Source organism: Oratosquilla oratoria, chromosome 6 (assembly GCF_046742065.1).
Source record: "Oratosquilla oratoria isolate Oo_2021 chromosome 6, ASM4674206v1, whole genome shotgun sequence".
NCBI classification, from domain to species: Eukaryota; Metazoa; Arthropoda; class Malacostraca; order Stomatopoda; family Squillidae; genus Oratosquilla; species Oratosquilla oratoria.
Window position 1 is genome coordinate 65,724,639 of NC_134782.1, and position 18,662 is coordinate 65,743,300.

The following is an 18,662-nucleotide window of genomic DNA, read 5'->3' on the forward strand; positions in this document are numbered from 1 at the left end:
CTAACCTGCAACATTCTGTCGCCATAGTGCTTAAGCAACGCTGGGCCCCGCTGAAGCACCGCCGTTTCCCAGTAATTATGAGTGCAATGTCATCTGCATAAGAGATAACCTTGCACCCATTGGGTAGAGGTAGTTCCAGAATGTTGGAGACGAGCACATTGAACAGAGTGGGGCTGAGGACCCCCCCCCCCTGTGGAGTGCCATTCTCCAGCATTCTGGCCTCTGATATGTGACCCTGAAATCTTACTTTCGCAGACCGGTGACTGAGATAGTCAGCAATCCAAGAAAGCAGCTTGCCTTTTACGCCCTTGCGAGCAAGGGTGTCTAATATCACAAGTGGACTGGCCAGCTCGAACGCCTTTTCCAAATCCAAAAAGACCACGATGGACGGAGTGCCACTGACAGCATTGAGGAGTGTTGCTATACTGTTTGCTGTGCCAGTGCCCTTGCAGTAAGCATGTATATGCTCATGCATTGGGCCCAGTTTCCACAGCAGCCTGTTTAGCACCATCCTCTCCGTTGTCTTCCCAATGCAGCTTGTCAGGCTGATGGGGCGATAAGCACTAGGTTCCTTTGGCTTTGGAATTGGCGTTATGATTGCCGTCTTCCAGGCTGTTGGTAGCTTGCCAGTCCTCCAAGACGCGTTTATCACCCTTAGAAGTGCCTCGTCACCCGCTGGCCCAAGATGGGATAGCATGGAATAGGTGATGAGGTCCTCTCTAGGTGCCGTGTCTGAGCTGGTGTTGTGTGTGACCCGTAGCTCCTGAAGCGTAAAGCTAGTGTCAGTATCATCCGACCGACTCACCATGTCCTCAACACTACGGCGCCTCGCTCCTTGGAGGTCCTGCAGTGTGTCTTGAACACACTGCGGGAGTGAGGTGCTGCTGGAGCGAGAGACGAACTCCTGCACCAGCCGCTGCGCCTTAGCATCAGGGGCATGATGAGTGCGTCGCGGTTGAGTCCTGCCAGTAGCCTTACGGAGCTTGGACCACAGTTCTGCTAGGGAAGTGTGAGCGTTAAAGCCCTCACACCATTCAAGAAACTTTGCTCTTCTGGTATCTGCAGCAGTGATATGTGCGTCACGAACTGCAGCGCGCAAGTTGGCCAAATTGGTCTGAGTTCGGCGCCGTCGGAAAACACGCCTCTCTCACCTCGGGGGTATAATACCAACTGTTCTTATGTTCCCTGGGGGGACTGGCGAGTCTTTGGGATGGCTCTGTTGGCAGCCACCTGAAGGGCTGCAGAAAAGTCAGCTTCTAACCTTTCCACGTCCTGTGGTGGAACGTAGGACGCTGCCCATTCTTCAACAGATTTCTCAAAGACTGGCCAGTTTGCCAAAGCAGTCTATCACCTGGGAACAGGTAATACAGCCGGTATGAGTGGTGCATCCAGTATGTGCACAGAGACACCGAAGTGATCGCTAGTGACAATAGGATGCACCTTCCAGGTTACCCTAGGGAGGAGAGTGGTCGTCGCCAAGGTCAGATCAAGGCGTCCACCTCGCACGTGCGTCGGATTTCCATCATTCAACAACGCAATGTCAGGGCATTCATCTAATATGTAACACGTGGCGCCCAGCGATATTGGGCCCATGGGCCAACATCAAGATGTTATGATGGGCGTTGAAGTCCCCTTCTATGATGAGGAGCCTGTCCGCAGCAAGAGCACACACTTCTCCAAGGTCCGGTTCCGCTCTAAGGCCTCTGTATATGTTATAGATGGTATACGTTTCGTGGGCTCGATGGAGGCGAACCGCAAGAACCTCTACACCATCCCCACATGATATAGGGTCCGTGATCTTACTACAGGGGATGGATGATTTGACTAAGATCATACACCCCCTAGTAGTGGGTAAGCGAGGGAGGGAGAAGATGCAATATCCCGGAAATCGCACCTCATCGCTCACCAATGTCTCTTGGAGAAGTATGATATCGTAATCATACTCTTGCGCAAGCGCAAGGAGATACGAGCTTTTACTGCGGAACCCGTTTATGTTCCACTGTAGCAACCTTAATTGACTATTGAACAGGATGACTTTTTTCCCTGTCAAGTTCCATTACGGTCTCATCTTGTCCCCCCGGGTTCGAAGACAAGATGGGTTGCGACTTTGTGACAGTGGAAACATTTTCCTCCTCATTAGAAGAGAAGTCTTCAAGCCTAAGAGCATAATGGCGTTGAGGCTTAGCAGAAAGCACTTTCCTCGTCTTTACTGATGTGGGTGTTGCTTTCCCAATGGTAAAGGTGGGTTTGACTGGCTTGGGGGAAGTGGAAGGGGAGGAGGAGGAGGCAGAGGCAGGGGAGGAGGAGGAAGAGGAGGTGGGAGATGAAGAGGTGGAGGGGGAGGGAGTCCTCTCCTTTCGCCTTGGATTCTTGGAAGGGTTCCTCTTCTCTTTCAGGAGCTTGAGCACATTCTTGACGGCCCTATCCACCATGACTAGCATCTTCTCTGAGTCGCTTTCCCCTAGGGTAGTTGCGACTGCAGCGACGACACCAGTCACGATCAGGTCGATATCATCTTCCCTAAGGGGGATGATATCAGACGGATACTGAGGTGGAGGAGGCTGCCGTTCCTGTGCTCGTGGGGTTGGTACTGAGGGTGTGGGCCTGATTTTAGGGGTGGTTTTATGTTTGGGGGTAGGATTGGAGGCAGGCGTGGGTTTAGGTGTGCTTGATTTTTTGGGAGCTGGTTGTGTCTTTGTAATTTTCTGTGTGGGAGCTGGTTTAAGTGCAGGGAATTGCTCCTGATTGTTCGTATCAGGAGCACTGGGTGTAGGTGGCTGTGTAACGGTGGTGGGAGAGTGCTTTCTGCTGCCCCATACAAATGTTCTTGGGGGGGGGGGGACAGGTATGAAGTCCTGTCGCTTCTCAGTCCTCTCCTTACAGGCAACGGCCTGGACTTTACGTACAGAGCAAGAGGTGTTCCAGGCGTGGTGCTTCTTGCCACAATTGGGGCACTTGGCAACGGTCTCAGTGCCAGCCTTCAACTTGTTAAGGCAAGTCTCGGTGGCATGAGACATGCTGCAAATGCCGCATTTGTGTTGCTTTGCTGTGCACCGCGCCTGGTGATGACCATAGCGTTGACATTTAAAGCAACGGAGAGGATCTGGGATGTACGTTCGTACATCATAGCTGCCATACATCCCCAGGTCGATTTTATTAAATGGTTCGCCTTTAATTGTAATGAGAACCTGACGTGTGGGAGTCTTGTCCCAACGGCGCATCCTCGTGGCCCCAATTACCTGGGCGTGGTCTTCAATGGCCTCGGTCATATAAGAGGTCGGGTAATCATGGACCACGAGTTTGTGTCTCCTGTCCTCAGGATTGAGACGCTCCAGGTTCAGAGGCTTATCATCTAATGACGTGACCGCCTCTAGCTCCTCGACGAGTTGGTAACTGCTTGGTAACAGAAGCAAGTTACCATCGCCAAGGGGTCGGAGGAATATCTGCTTGCCATGGAGGGGGCCTTTCTCCAAAGCTCTCACCACCTCAAACGCAGTGTCGTACCGTGCCGAGGGTACGACCTTGAAAGTGGGGAGCTTGCCACCCTTACTACTAGGAGGAGCCATCACCACAGCAGCTTCATCACCAGATGAAGTCTCAGAACCAGGAGCACAGCACCTTCGTTTTGACAAGTTATCAGTAGCCGCCATGGAGGTACTGATAACGTTAACGGTGTTAACGCGTGAGAATACAAAAAAACAAAGAAAAAAAAAACCGTAAATCTAAGGGGGAGGGGGGCGGGCGCTTACGAGCGCGTTGGCACTATCTCGCTTAACGCACGAAACCTGTCTATCTCGCAACAATTATCGAACACGAGGCCCGAGTGCACCTACACTTGCGAGACCGGACTTATCTTGATGTGAGGGTTCCCCCTCTCCCGTCGTAAAAGCAATTTTAAAGAACCGCACGGGCTATGCTAATCGTACAGGGAGAGTTATATGGGACATAATCCTGCCAGAGCGAGATTCCTCAGGAAGGGGGAATTGTCTCGGGTAGCAGTACTTTCGGTGTTTTCGGTGTAGCACGTCAATCAGAGCTAGAGACTAGGGTAATTGACGGCATACAGGGCGTAATCGAGGAGATGATCAATCGAGATGCGATGCTAAAGATCTGACAGACAACGTGTGTGTATAGTATATATACTCTCTTTACGGCTCATCCGGCTGGACGTCTTAGAATGTCGCATGCTGATTGGCCCGATACTCCCTCCTCCATAACCAATCTGGCGGCTGCAGATGATAGATTGACGAATCCTTCTCTGTGGTTGTTGACCTTTCCCAGTGTTATGCATGCGGACTCGACCAGCTTTCTCATTTTTCTCTCTAGCCCGGTCCAGATAGGGCGTGCCTCTTCCCATTCTGGTAAATGCCCGTGCGTGTCCACGTGTACTACCAGAGAATTCGAAGTCCTGTGATGTCGTAGATCGTTCTTATGTTCTCTTAGTCTCTTTGTCAACCCCCGCGACGTCTCACCGTAGTACGTTGCAGGACATCCACTGCATGGTATTCCGTACACTATGCTATTTTCGTTGGTGTGCTGTTTGTGTTTGTTAATTAAGACGTCCTTTATTTTGCGCCCGGATTTGTATGCTATTTGGATGCCTGCTTTAGATAATGTTTTGGTCATGGCTTTTGCCTCCTTTGCGAATGGTACCACTAGATATTTTATTGAAGTTTTGTCACTTTTTGGTCTTGCGTAAATTTCTTCCGCTTTTTTTTTCTCAATTTTGATAGTAATCCCGCTGGATACATAAGTTCACGGAAGACATTAAATATGTAGGACATCTCCTCTTCTATATATTCTTTGTTGCTTATCCTCAATGCTCTCAGATAGAAACCAATTACCACTCCTGATTTTGTGCGTGTGCTGTGATGGGATAAGTAGTGTATGAAGTCATCTTTGTTCGTGGGTTTTCTGTATACTGAAAACTTTACATCCGTTTCGCCCCGATGTATAACAGTGTCTAGGAATGGTAATTTGTTGTCTTTCTCAATCTCCACTGTGAACTGGATGTCTTTGTTCACTTCGTTAAGCGTGCGGAAGGCTTGTACGACGCACAAGAACTAACGTTGACAAGAAAATTACTAGGTTTGTGTTCTAACAGCATGTGTATATATATATATATATATATATACTGTATTTATACATATTATATATATATATACATATATATATATATATATATGTATATATATATGTATGTATATATATATACATATACAAATATATATATATATATATATATATACATATATATACACATATATATATACTGTATATATATATATATATATATATACATATATACATATACTGTATATACATATACATATGCATATATATATATATATATATATATATATATATATACATATATATATACACACATATATATACACACATATATATACATATATACATATATATATATATATATATATATATATATATATATATATTGATAAGTATTTTAGACAAATTATTTGGATGATGGAGAACATAAACACAGGGGAAGGCTCGGAACCCTATGCACTCTAACGTTTCGTTCGCGTAGAACTTCTTCAGAGAGTGTATGTAGAACTGCAATTGGAGTTTATGTACTAAATCTAATTATCTTTTCGGACACTTGGGAAAGGTCGTTTTTCTGGCGTGTTTTAGAATTAAAATACTAGTTTCTTTAGCTAAATTGATAAACCCTCCTCGATGATTCGATGAATTATTAGTAGAAATATATGCTGATTCAACAATTCTTCTAGTGAATTTATCAAAACCTTTATGTAGCACTTCAGCTTCTCTCCAGTTTGGTAAATGATCGAATTTTTCCGCATGAACTACTAAAGAATTAGATGTCCTAGGTGCTTTTATGTCGTTTTTATGTTCATAAATTCTTTTTTCTAATCCTCTTGACGATTCGCCATAATAAGCCATTGAGCAACTATTACACGGGATTTTGTATACGACGCTGTTTTCGGAAGAGGATTAGAAAAAAGAATTTATGAACATAAAAACGACATAAAAGCACATAGGACATCTAATTCTTTAGTAGTTCATGCGGAAAAATTCGATCATTTACCAAACTGGAGAGAAGCTGAAGTGCTACATAAAGGTTTTGATAAATTCACTAGAAGAATTGTTGAATCAGCATATATTTCTACTAATAATTCATCGAATCATCGAGGAGGGTTTATCAATTTAGCTAAAGAAACTAGTATTTTAATTCTAAAACACGCCAGAAAAACGACCTTTCCCAAGTGTCCGAAAAGATAATTAGATTTAGTACATAAACTGCAATTGCAGTTCTACATACACTCTCTGAAGAAGTTCTACGCGAACGAAACGTTAGAGTGCATAGGGTTCCGAGCCTTCCCCCGTGTTCATGTTCTCCATCATCCAAATCATTTGTCTAAAATACTTATCAATATGTCAAATGATGGAGAACAACAGGAGGTTATTTGGCAGGAACTCTACAGAAGACGCAAGTTGGATGGGTGTGTACTACAACGTAATTTTCTACAGGATTGCTTGGAAGAAAAGGTTCTTCCCAGGCCGGCTCCGAAACAGTTGGTTAGTGAAAAGAATCCGTTCATTAAATGTGCTAAAGTTTAATTAGAAGAAGCTTGTAAAGATTTGGACAACAAAATAGAAACATTACGTGATAAAGTGAAAATACCAATATGGAAACAGGTCCATAAGAACGGAACACCGACACCGGACATTTGCCCATCAGACATATGCCCACCGACTCATAAATGTACTTGTAGATTTGGAGTGCAATTACCATCACACCTAACTTATAAATTAGAAAAAGAAAAGACATCACAAAATGAAAGACTAGAGCGAAAATTAAACAGTCTATGTGACAACAGCGATTGGAATAAAATTGGAAGGTGTGAAATAATAACAAATCTTTCAGATAGGAGATTATCGAATACTGAAATTCAAGCTCTATCGCTAGGACTTAAATTCGACACTGGTATTAACACAAGGGGATTCACAGATTTTATTAAGAGAAACTATAGATGGAGTGACAGCGATATTGAAAAAGGATTCAAACAGGGGATTGTTACATGTTACCAAGCGTTAGCCATTAAAAACGAATGCGTCATCCCCAGAAGATTCAAGAAAGCTTTAATAAATCTAGGCTTAGACAAAGACATAGTAATCACCAATGCAGATAAAGGAGGTGGTATCGTGATCTTATCAAAAGAGGACTATATCAGTAAAATGTTAGAGCTCTTAGACGACGACAATACTTATCGCAAAAAACATATAGGTTTCGTAACGAATGAAGCAGATCAATTCAAAAAACATGCCAGAAAAATTCTTAATAAAACTGAAAAAGGAAAGAAATTAATGGGACTTCTGGAGGAATACCCCAATCCTCCCAGAATGCGCGGTATTCCAAAAATTCACAAACCCAACGTTCCAATGCGACCCATAACTTCAGGGGTTGGCAGTGCACCCCACAGACTAGCGAAATGTCTAGCCAAACCGCTATCACAGGCAATGGGATCGATCAGCAATACACATTTGAAAAATTCTAACGATCTTTTGACAAGACTAAAAGATTTAGATTTCACGGGGAAAAAGTTAGTAAGCTATGATGTCAAGGCGTTATATACAAATATTTCCATTAACGGTGCGTTAGAAGCAGTAAAGAGAGTAATAAAAGATATGAACGATACTGACCTACCCATAAGAAAACAAGATTATATAGAATTGATAGATTTATGCGTAAATTTCGGTGCGTTTACTTTTAATGGTGACGAATATGAACAACATAGAGGTCTCGCTATGGGTAGTCCTTTGAGTGCAGTGATGGCCTGTCTATATATGGAGTTATTAGAAAAAGAAAACTTCATCAGAATCAATGGTAGGGGATCACACTGGTTTAGATATGTAGACGACGTCCTCGCAATCATCCCCGAAAACACCAATGTAAATAATAAAGTGAGAATGCTTAACGCGGTCAACAGCGATATTCAGTTCACCGTAGAAGAGGAACAAAACGGACAATTGCCCTTCCTAGATACGTTAATACGACGAATGGGAAAAACTGTAACTTTCTCAGTATACAGAAAGGAAACAAACAAAGAGGATTTAGTACATTACTTCTCCGCACATGATGATAGGACAAAGAGTGGTATAGTAATAGGATTTTTTCTCAGGGCACTACGAATCTGTAGTAATGAATACCTAGAAGGCGAATTTGATTACATTATGAAAACCTTTGACAAACTTGGATATCCAGAGGGAATGTTGAAAAGAACAAAAAGAAAAGCAATAAATATTTACAATCGCGGAAAGAAAGAGAGAAATGATAAAAATAATACAAATTTTATATCAGTACCTGGCTCAGAAACGTCACCAATAATAGACAAATATTTAACAAAATCAGGTATAAACATAGCTAAAATAACTAACAAGAGGATAGGTGATTTAATAAAGACTTCTGAAAAGAGAACCAATTCCGAAAACAGCGTCGTATACAAAATCCCGTGTAATAGTTGCTCAATGGCTTATTTTGGCGAATCGTCAAGAGGATTAGAAAAAAGAATTTATGAACATAAAAACGACATAAAAGCACATAAGACATCTAATTCTTTAGTAGTTCATGCGGAAAAATTCGATCATTTACCAAACTGGAGAGAAGCTGAAGTGCTACATAAAGGTTTTGATAAATTCACTAGAAGAATTGTTGAATCAGCATATATTTCTACTAATAATTCATCGAATCATCGAGGAGGGTTTATCAATTTAGCTAAAGAAACTAGTATTTTAATTCTAAAACACGCCAGAAAAACGACCTTTCCCAAGTGTCCGAAAAGATAATTAGATTTAGTACATAAACTGCAATTGCAGTTCTACATACACTCTCTGAAGAAGTTCTACGCGAACGAAACGTTAGAGTGCATAGGGTTCCGAGCCTTCCCCTGTGTTTATGTTCTCCATCATCCAAATATATATATATATATATATATATATATATATATATACATATATATATACATACATATGTATTTATATATATATATATATGTATATGTACGGTTATAACGTGGTTAGCCCTGTGGTACTTAGCGAGTCTATCTGGGAAGACCGTTTCCTAGAACCTCGGCGTATCCCTGCGCCATCCACCGCTCTGATGACTGGGGACAATTTCTTGAAGAAGGACCAGGACTTCACGACCCTGAGCGGGGAACCCCCGGGGAAGGAACTAAAAAAGTTCCACAAGGTCCTCCAATGGTCCAGAACCCCCAACAGCTCCAAAAACATGTCGAGCTCATCAGGACTCATCGGGCGGAGAGAACGCCGAAGAAGGTGCAAGGGAGATCGTGGAGACGAACTCCAGCACCCAAGTCCGACGATGCCCGACACGGAGGTCCTCATGGAAACGGAGGAGGGCAGTCGAGGATTTTATTCAGCTGAGGGGAGCCCCGAGGATGAATGGATTAACCATATGTAATCTCGAAGGTTTCGAGGTAAGATATGAATTAATCCATTCATTCTTTGGGGCTCCCACTCAGAGGAATAAAATCATTTGCCGCTCGCCAAAGTAGCGTTTTGGCCTCGGCGAATCGATGCTCCTGTATCTGGATCTACAGCGAATTTCTGCAAGGTGTCTCCACGACTCTGTATAAAAAAAGAAACAAAAAAAAGTCTCAACTAGCCCCTAAAGCTCCTGGCTCATCTATATCAATATTCTTCTGGCCTGAGAGGGACATCTGCAGGATTAAAAAAATCAAACGGACGTACTTCCTATGTCTCCTCTTTTTCGGCTATTATCATATGAAAAAAAATGACGTCGAATAAGGTGCAAGAGATATAGTGGAGATAAACTCCAGCACCGATGTCACGAAGGTTCTCATGGAAACGAAGGAAGGCGGACGAGGATTTTGTTCGGCTGAGGGGAGCCCCGAGAACATTTGAGTAATCATAGCAACCATGGAGGTTTCGTGGTATAATATACATTAATCAGTTCATTCTTTGGGGCTCCTACTCATAGGAATAAAATCATTTGCCGTTTGCCAAAGTAGCGTTATAGCCTCGGCGAATGAATGCCCATGGGCCTGGATCTACGGCGTGTTTCTGCAAGATGTCTCCACGATGACTCCGTGTCACAAGAGAGAGAGAGAAAAAAAAGTGAGAGCTCTCAGTACTACAGACTCTCTGGAGGATAAAAAATATCGATTAACTTCTGCAGAACCCGACCCATATGCCAGCTGCTAATAATAATAATAACAATGATAATGATAATGATAATGATAATAATAATGATAATGATTATGATATTGATGATGAATAATAATAATGATAATAATAGTAATAAAAAAAAAAAATCTGTTACCACCCGATTCTGACAGCCTCCGAAATCACCGAGACGAACTCGGGGGCAACATGAATTGAATTCCAAAAGACTTCGCCATATCCCGAAAGGCTTTGGCACACGACAGAATAGAATACTATTGAAAACGAACTCCAACTTACTGTGAGAACCTCTAATGAATTCTGGAAGACTCTGAGAGACTGACAGACAGAGAAAGACGACCACAACAAATACAAGGTCATGGATAAAAGTAGAACGGATGAAGCATCCTTGATGTTGGGCTCCAGTGACGGATTTAGATCTTTTCTAGGTCCACTAATCTCGCTAGCACTAGCTACCTACTCCAGCCATTAATTAATTCTAGCTACCGGTCTAGGATCACATCTATCATTCACCGCAATCTCTCAGCAGTTGTAATTTCGTTTGCAATGTCACTCATGCTGGTCTTGTCGTTATAATCATTGCCTAGCGTACAGACAAATCGTCAGAGTTGGCTAAAACGATTACAACGCAAACAGGTCCCTGTAAACACGAAATACTTCATCGGTCGTACCTTGATGAGAGTAAGAAAACAGTTTGATGTCAAGGCTGAGTCCGACTGAGGCACTGGGTGACAATGCCGAGGACTGATATTAGAGAAGACTGCCTTCCTTTCATAGTCACTCAGACTTCCTGTTAATGAAATCAATTGTAAGTCATTGTATGGCTATGTACTTACCTCATAGTGATATAAATATAGAAACTATGTTCGTGAGGTCCCGTCTCGAAGAGGTTACGGTTATTGTTAGGTTTGGGGATTTGTTATTAGAATATTATCGGCTGAAAGAAACCTGCACAGCGAAGCTATAGCGATAATCCCATACCACACTCCTGGTCATATGGCCATTTCCCGAAGGTTGAGTGTGGTTTGAATTTTCCGCCAAAATCATCGGAAATTTAAAATTCCCGGCTCTGTGCAGGCATGCGCATTGTCGACCCCACCTCCCCCTCCCTATCCCCTCCCTTCTTACCCGGCTAGCTCGAGCCGGACGTCGTGTCACTTAGCATCGCGGAACCAGACGAGTCGGTCACTCCACAACCCACCTTCTTTTCATGCCGGTAAGTCTGGTTCCTGCTCGTGCTCGTGTGTTCTCGTAGGGAGCCCTACCTGTTCTCCTGCAGTTTTTCCCCTTCGGTGTTGTGTCCAGACACCTTTGGGACACCCCTTCTATGATTATCATTATTCTATTTTCAGACCAAACGCTTGTGTGTGGAATCCGGTTGCACAGCCAGGATCTCGTCAGACGGCCACCACGACCTCTGCTCCCGCCATGCCCCTTGTTTCTCACAAGCTGGCTTTAACCCCCTAGCCTGCGTTGTGTGCAAAGCGCGGGTTGAGGAGATTCGTGCTGCTCCTCCCAAAACCCGTTCCAAGCTAGCCGCCCTCGAACTTCTTCGGGAGGCATGGCACAGAGCTCGGAAATTGAAATCCGCTGACGACCCCCCCCCCTGGTGTGGGCGGATCCGGCGTTAGGCGTGGAATTGGGCCTCGTTCGCCCTCGCCATCCGTCTCCCTATGTCTCCGAGACTTCCGTTGGTGGACAACCTGGGCCTCTCGGAGTACAAGGGGACGAGTCTGATGTTGCGGAGTATGGTGTCCCCGAGCGTCCTCAGGCCTCTCGGCAGCCCCATACATCCGACCATCAAGGGTCCTTAAAACCCTTACGGCTTGCTTTGTCAAGCACCCCCACGAACTCGTCTTCCTCCCTAGTTCACTCACGTGAACCCGGCAGGAAATCTCGCTCGAAAAAGAGGTCTGCCTCACCGAGGTCCAGGACGCTCAGCTTGTCCCCACCCTCCACAGCCTCTCCCCCCAACTCACCCTCCCTTCCTCGCTCTCCTTTTCCTCGCCGTAAATCCCACAAGGGCAGGGAGCCGGGGGACGAAACGAGGGGAGAGGGAACTCTGGCTGCCCAAGTGGCTGCCCTCCTTCCGTCCCTGATAGGCCCCGTCCTTGAATCGGCCCTATCACATTATCCGGCCTTTCAGGCCGCGCAAATCATAACGCACCCCTCTCCAGAGCAACCTCCTATTGAACCTACGGCTCTAGCCCCCCCTCCCACTCTCCCTCCTGGTCCTTCCCTCCGCCCCTCCGTGCCGGCGACAGGTATAGGACTATAATGAACATCTCCGGAGGAACCCCCCAATCAGACGTCCGTCGGGTTGGACGGGGTGGAGGACCACTACAGTTCTTCTTTACCTTATCCTCCTACCATGACGGACTCTTGAGTTCACCCCTTCTCATGGTGTGACCTTCCCCGGTCCTGGGAGTACTCGTTTGGAGAAGATCACAAGCTAGTGGCCTGGTCTCCCGACTACTCGCCACTGGAGGGCTGGAGGAGGAGAGATGACGTTATCCTAAAGTGGGCCAACGACGCGGAGGGGGCTAAGGTTCTATATAAGATTCGACCCCTCTCCGCCCCGGCCTCCACGCCCTCCAGGATTTCCACCTCTAACACTCTGGACGCATTAGGTGCTCTCCTGGAGAACCCTCGTTTAAACCCTGATGGGCATATGTTTGTCGACAGGTCGGGGGACTCACCGGCGGTAGCACTCTCCCCAAACGCCTGGTTCCCGCAGGAGAAAGTGGAGAAAGCCTTAGACATCCCTGCTCTCGAGCGGGCCCAAGACCAACCCAAGACGGTTCCTCCTCGACGGCATATCCCTTCATCATTCCCCGTCGTCCTGCCACCACCCTTCGCGCCGGAGGGCCTGCGCGATTGCTTGTGGCACTCGGGCAGGGACCCCGCCCTCCCCCATCAACTTAGTGAACCGAAGGCTAAGTTGCTGACGACGGAGGCCTCGACCAGACAAGACCTTGCCTCTACCATCTCGACCGTCACGGCAATGGCGATGATGAGGAACTGGCTGACGACGCTCGCCACGAGCTTTGAGGACTTCCCGCGGGAAGAATTGAGGTGAGTGGGATATTTCAATCTATAGAGGGTCCAGACCTGTCCTGGCGAGAGACGCTCAGGTAGCGTCTTCACCCAGGACTAGCGCCCGAGGACGAGGTCGTTCGGAAACGACCTCGGCTTCGCATATGTTATACGTTCTACAATTGAGCGATGTGACTTTATTACACCCTCCGGGGATCGGGATCCTTCTCGCCCTACTAATTTGATTCGCGTGTTTTCTGTATGCAGAGACACCCTGGCGGCACTCTCTACCGTGGCAGAGGGTACAGCCAACATGGCGTCATCAGCCCTACCCCCAGCAGCGAGGGCCTTCACCGCGGCTCGTCTGGCAGCTCGTCAGTCTGCAGCGCGGTCGGCCCCGGAGATAGCTCGCCGGGGCGTGGTGAGAGCACCTCCCCTTTCCCGTGGTCTGTTCGACCGGGAAGCGACAGACCGCGTCTTCGCTACGGTCCCGACCGTCATCCAGATCCAACAACCCTCCCAACCGGAGATTCCAGGACTTCCTTCGGAGACACGCGATAGTGACCATCTCCGCTAGCACAGTTCTGGACTTCCTGTCTTGGCTAGCTGACACCACCAACAGGGCACCGGAAGGCCGACCCAGGCCATGCCCCCCACGCCCACAACATCAGAGGCCTCGCGGCATCGCTGGCGTTTCTCCGCACCCACTCTGTGGAACGGGTGCAGGACCTCGGGGGCTGGGCATCAGCAACTTCCTTCAGGACACGGTATCTCTACCACTCGATCACCCCTGTCCCATGTGTCGCCATGGGAACGGCTCCACCCCTCTTCGCAAAAGAAGGGGGGGGGGGCAAAGGGCGACCGAGGGGTAGGGGAAGGCCCAGGAACCGCTGAGCAAGATACAATATTCTACATAGAATTTATGCACTATGTGAATTGTACAATATTATTTTTATAAAAAATAAATAAATAAATGAATATATATATATATATATATATTGATATTGATATCGATATAAGTAAAAAAAAAAAAAAAAAAACAGGTCGAAATGGACATGACTTCTCCTATCCAACTTAAGCTAATCTATAGTCATGATGGTCAAGAACTTTACCATGTTGAAATTAATTTCAACGCTCACTGTGACTCAGGTCGAAATGACCATGACTTTTCCTATTCAACTTGAGCTAATCTACAGTCATGATGGTCGAGAATTTTACCATGTTGACATTAATTTCGACGCTCACCGTGACTCAGGTGGAAATGGACATGACTTTTCCTATTCAACTTGAGCTAATCTACAGTCATGATGGTCGAGAATTTTACCATGTTAAAATTGATTTCGACGCTCACTGTGACTTAGGTCGAAATGACCATGACTTTTCCTATTCAACTTAAGCTAATCTGTAGTCATGATGGTCAAGAATTTTACCATGTTAACTAATTCAACGCCCACTGTGACTCAGGTCGACATGAACATGACTTTTCCTATTCAACTTAATTTAATCTACAGTCATGATGGTCGAGAATTTTACCATGTTAAAATTAATTTCGACGCTCACTGTGACTTAGGTCGAAATGACCATGACTTTTCCTATTCAACTTAAGCTAATCTGTAGTCATGATGGTCAAGAATTTTACCATGTTAAACTAATTCAACGCCCACTGTGACTCAGGTCGACATGAACATGACTTTTCCTATTCAACTTAATTTAATCTACAGTCATGATGGTCGAGAATTTTACCATGTTAAAATTAATTTCGACGCTCACTGTGACTTAGGTCGAAATGACCATGACTTTTCCTATTCAACTTAAGCTAATCTGTAGTCATGATGGTCAAGAATTTTACCATGTTAAACTAATTCAACGCCCACTGTGACTCAGGTCAACATGAACATGACTTTTCCTATTCAACTTAATTTAATCTACAGTCATGATGGTCGAGAATTTTACCATGTTAAAATTAATTTCGACGCTCACTGTGACTTAGGTCGAAATGACCATGACTTTTCCTATTCAACTTAAGCTAATCTGTAGTCATGATGGTCAAGAATTTTACCATGTTAAACTAATTCAACGCCCACTGTGACTCAGGTCAACATGAACATGACTTTTCCTATTCAACTTAATTTAATCTACAGTCATGATGGTCGAGAATTTTACCATGTTAAAATTAATTTCGACGCTCACTGTGACTTAGGTCGAAATGAACATGATTTTTCCTATTCAACTTAATTTAATCTACAGTCATGATGGTCCAGAATTTTACCATGTCAAAATTTATTTCAACGCTCACTGTGACTCAGTGATATCACGGTATGATGACGTCAGTGATAAATTGACGTCACCATGTAGTCCTATGACGTCAATTTGTGTCCCTGTGACGTCACGAGACGATCCTATGGCGCCATGATCAATCCGGTGACGTCACAGTATAATCACATGATGTCACTAGGTATTAAACATATAGAAGTCCGCTTGTGGGTGACGAGACGTCACAAATTGCCATAGCACACTATTGGATGAAGACGCTCGCCACGGGCTTCGAGAACTTCCCGCGGGAAGACTTGGGGTGAGTTGGATACATACCGAGGGTCCAGGCCCGTCTTCGTGGGAGACGCTCAGGGAACGTCTTCACCCAGGACGAAGCCTCTTGACTAACGCCCACGGACGAGGTCGCTCGGAAACGAACTTGGCCTCGCATACTCCCTTTCGGTTTCTCGCTTACCCCGAGGATTTTCACGTAACTAGTGAGAGTGGTAGGCGTACGTTGGACGGAAGCAAGCGTCTCCACACTCATGTTCCTAGACGGCTAGTTGATGCATTTGCCCACCGGGGAGGGTGCATCGGCCGACATCTCAATGGCTCTGAGTGTGTTGGCGGACGTGGAGTTCGGGGTGGACTGGGACGGGTCTGCCCTTGCTCCCACACAGACTTTATTGGCTCGGGATTGAGTGGGACACAGTCAGCGTCCTTCGGGTGCTCCCCTGCGCCAAAAGAGCGTGCTTCTCTCACACGTCCTCCCTCCTTCGGTGGCGGGGGGGGGGGGGAGCCCTCAACTTCGCGACCCCGGCCCTTCCACTGAGCCGCTTGGGGCGCCGACGGCTGGTACGGGAGGTCGACAGGAGCATACTGCTTCTCCCGCGTGACCTGCCCGGGCCGATACCCTCAGCACTCCACAGGTTGTTGCGTCCCTGGCTTCGGTCGGGGGCCCTACGCCGGTCGCTGGAGTTTCTCCGCACCCACTCTGTGGAGCGGGTGCGGGACCTAGGGACTGGACATCGACGACTCCCTTGGGGACACGGTGTCTCTACCACTCAGTCGCCCCTGTCCCATGTGTCGCCATGGAAACGGCTCCACCCCTCTCATCTCAAAAAAGTGGAGGGGGCAAAGGGCGACCGAGGAGTGGGGAGGGGCCAGGAACCGTTGAACAGGATACAAATTTCGTATAACAGGATACAAATTTCGTATAATTTACGCATTGTGTGAACAGTGCAATGTTGTGCATGTCACATTCTTCGGCGTGGGTACTTGACGTTTCTGTCTCCCCTCTACTGAGTGATAAAATGAATAAGTCTCCCATAGGAAAGACACACGTAATAACGGTTTGATTCAGGCTTCACCTCTCCTCCCACCTGTCCTCGTCTCATGCATAGCTTCGCTGTGCAGGTTTCTTTCAGCCGATAATATTTCTTTGTCGCGGCTCGTGCCGCTTAAATTCTTCTTATCGGCTTAAGAAACCTGCACAGATTTAGGGTCCCTCCCTCCTCCCACAGGCGAAGCCTTCATTTCTCATTGAAGTGACACGACGTCCGGCTCGAGCTAGCCGGGTAAGAAGGGAGGGGATAGGGAGGGGGAGGTGGGGTCGACAATGCGCATGCCTGCACAGAGCCGGGAATTTTAAATTTCCGATGATTTTGGCGGAAAATTCAAACCACACTCAACCTTCGGGAAATGGCCATATGACCAGGAGTGTGGTATGGGATTATCGCTATAGCTTCGCTGTGCAGGTTTCTTAAGCCGATAAGAAGAATTTAAGCGGCACGAGCCGCGACAAAGAAATATTTTAGGAACTCATAAGTAAAGGGATACAAATTATAAAAAGTCGCTTCCTCGCGTGGAGTTTGAACCCTATTTTCTCTAGCCTCTCTGTGTCCCTTACGTTTTCTATGATGCGAACTCTGAGAGAATGTTGTATTGTTCCTCGGACGCTCTGCAAAAGCAATATCACATTTGCAGATAAAAACGTCGGTTTTCTAATGTAATTCTCTCTTTAAATGAATCACGTATTGTGCCGTGGGTAAAGTAAATTAACTAAAGAGATAACATTTTGACTCGGTACGGGAATTACAAATGTAATTAGAAAACGATCATTATTGTGGACAGAATTATTCAGACTTCTTTGTTCCTACCTTGCATTCATATCTTTAGGGTTGAATGGGCTGAATCTATGTACACAGAATAGCAAACCTTTTAGAGTGCTTGGTAGAATAAAGTTGTTTATAAGAGTTAGTAGATTTCATGAAATGTATATATGTTTAGGAGAAAAAATATTCTTATGCAGTCCCACCCCCTCCTTGAGTTAGGCTGATCAACTAAGTAGGCGTAATTACTATGACATATACAATTGCCAGTGGCGGATCCAGGATAAAAATTTGGGGGCGGGGGCTAACCTGAATTCCTTCCTCTGAGTAGTCTGATGTATCAGAAGTCTGAGGCATACTTAACTTAATAATGTTTTTCAGATTTTTCTGCATTTTTGACATATATAATAGAATGTATATTCGTTTTATATATATATATATATATATATATATATATATATATATATATATATATATATATATATATATATATATATTGTTACACGCTTGTGCTGGTCAGTGATAAGGCACTGGCACGCGTATACTCTCGCATAGAGAGAAATTATTGCAGGATCCGTGTGTAGTGTTAGTGCACATGGACTCATGGAAGTAATAAAAAATAAAAGTAGCTTTAAAAAACAAAATACAAACAAAAACGTGTATGAACTTCTGAACCTCTTAATAAAAGTATCTAAATTACATTAATAACACAGCATTGTTCATGGGATCTCACACGAACATGAACCTCCCTTTTTTGGGGGCAAATACATTGATTACACTGTCTATTTCAATATTGATTTCACTGTGAACGCCGAGTAGCGCCAGGCCGTTGAGGTGATCTTGACCCATAGTATCCTTAGGTAGGTCTTCAGTCGCTTCAGGGTTGAAAATGAACGCTCGGCCTCTGCGTTCGAGACTGGGAGTGTGATCAAAACTCGGATAAGCTTGGCCAGGTTCGGATACATTGGGGTCTGGGCGTGGGCAAGGCATCTCGAATGGATTCGAACTTCATTGTTGTTGAATACCAGCGCTCTGCTTCCGCCTTCACGAGGC

At 45.5% G+C, this 18,662-nt stretch overlaps 1 protein-coding gene across 1 annotated transcript; it reads left to right on the forward strand.

Moving 5' to 3' along the window:
• The first annotated feature begins 12,734 nt into the window (after positions 1 to 12,734).
• Positions 12,735 to 14,225, forward strand: LOC143026203 (uncharacterized). The gene is made up of 2 exons (XM_076186225.1): positions 12,735 to 13,284; positions 13,513 to 14,225. The coding sequence occupies exons 1-2, from the start codon at positions 12,881 to 12,883 to the stop codon at positions 13,820 to 13,822; spliced, it is 714 nt and encodes a 237-aa protein (XP_076042340.1). The 5' UTR covers positions 12,735 to 12,880; the 3' UTR covers positions 13,823 to 14,225.
• The last annotated feature ends 4,437 nt before the right edge of the window (positions 14,226 to 18,662 follow it).

What these genes read in the sequence shown, in the direction of transcription:
- LOC143026203 (XM_076186225.1), top strand. Translation starts at nt 12,881, where the DNA reads ATGTTTGTCGACAGGTCGGGGGACTCACCGGCGGTAGCACTCTCCCCA. An exon ending in TTCCCGCGGGAAGAATTGAG is followed by an intron (nt 13,285 to 13,512) that starts GTGAGTGGGATA and finishes TTCTGTATGCAG; the next exon opens with AGACACCCTGGCGGCACTCT.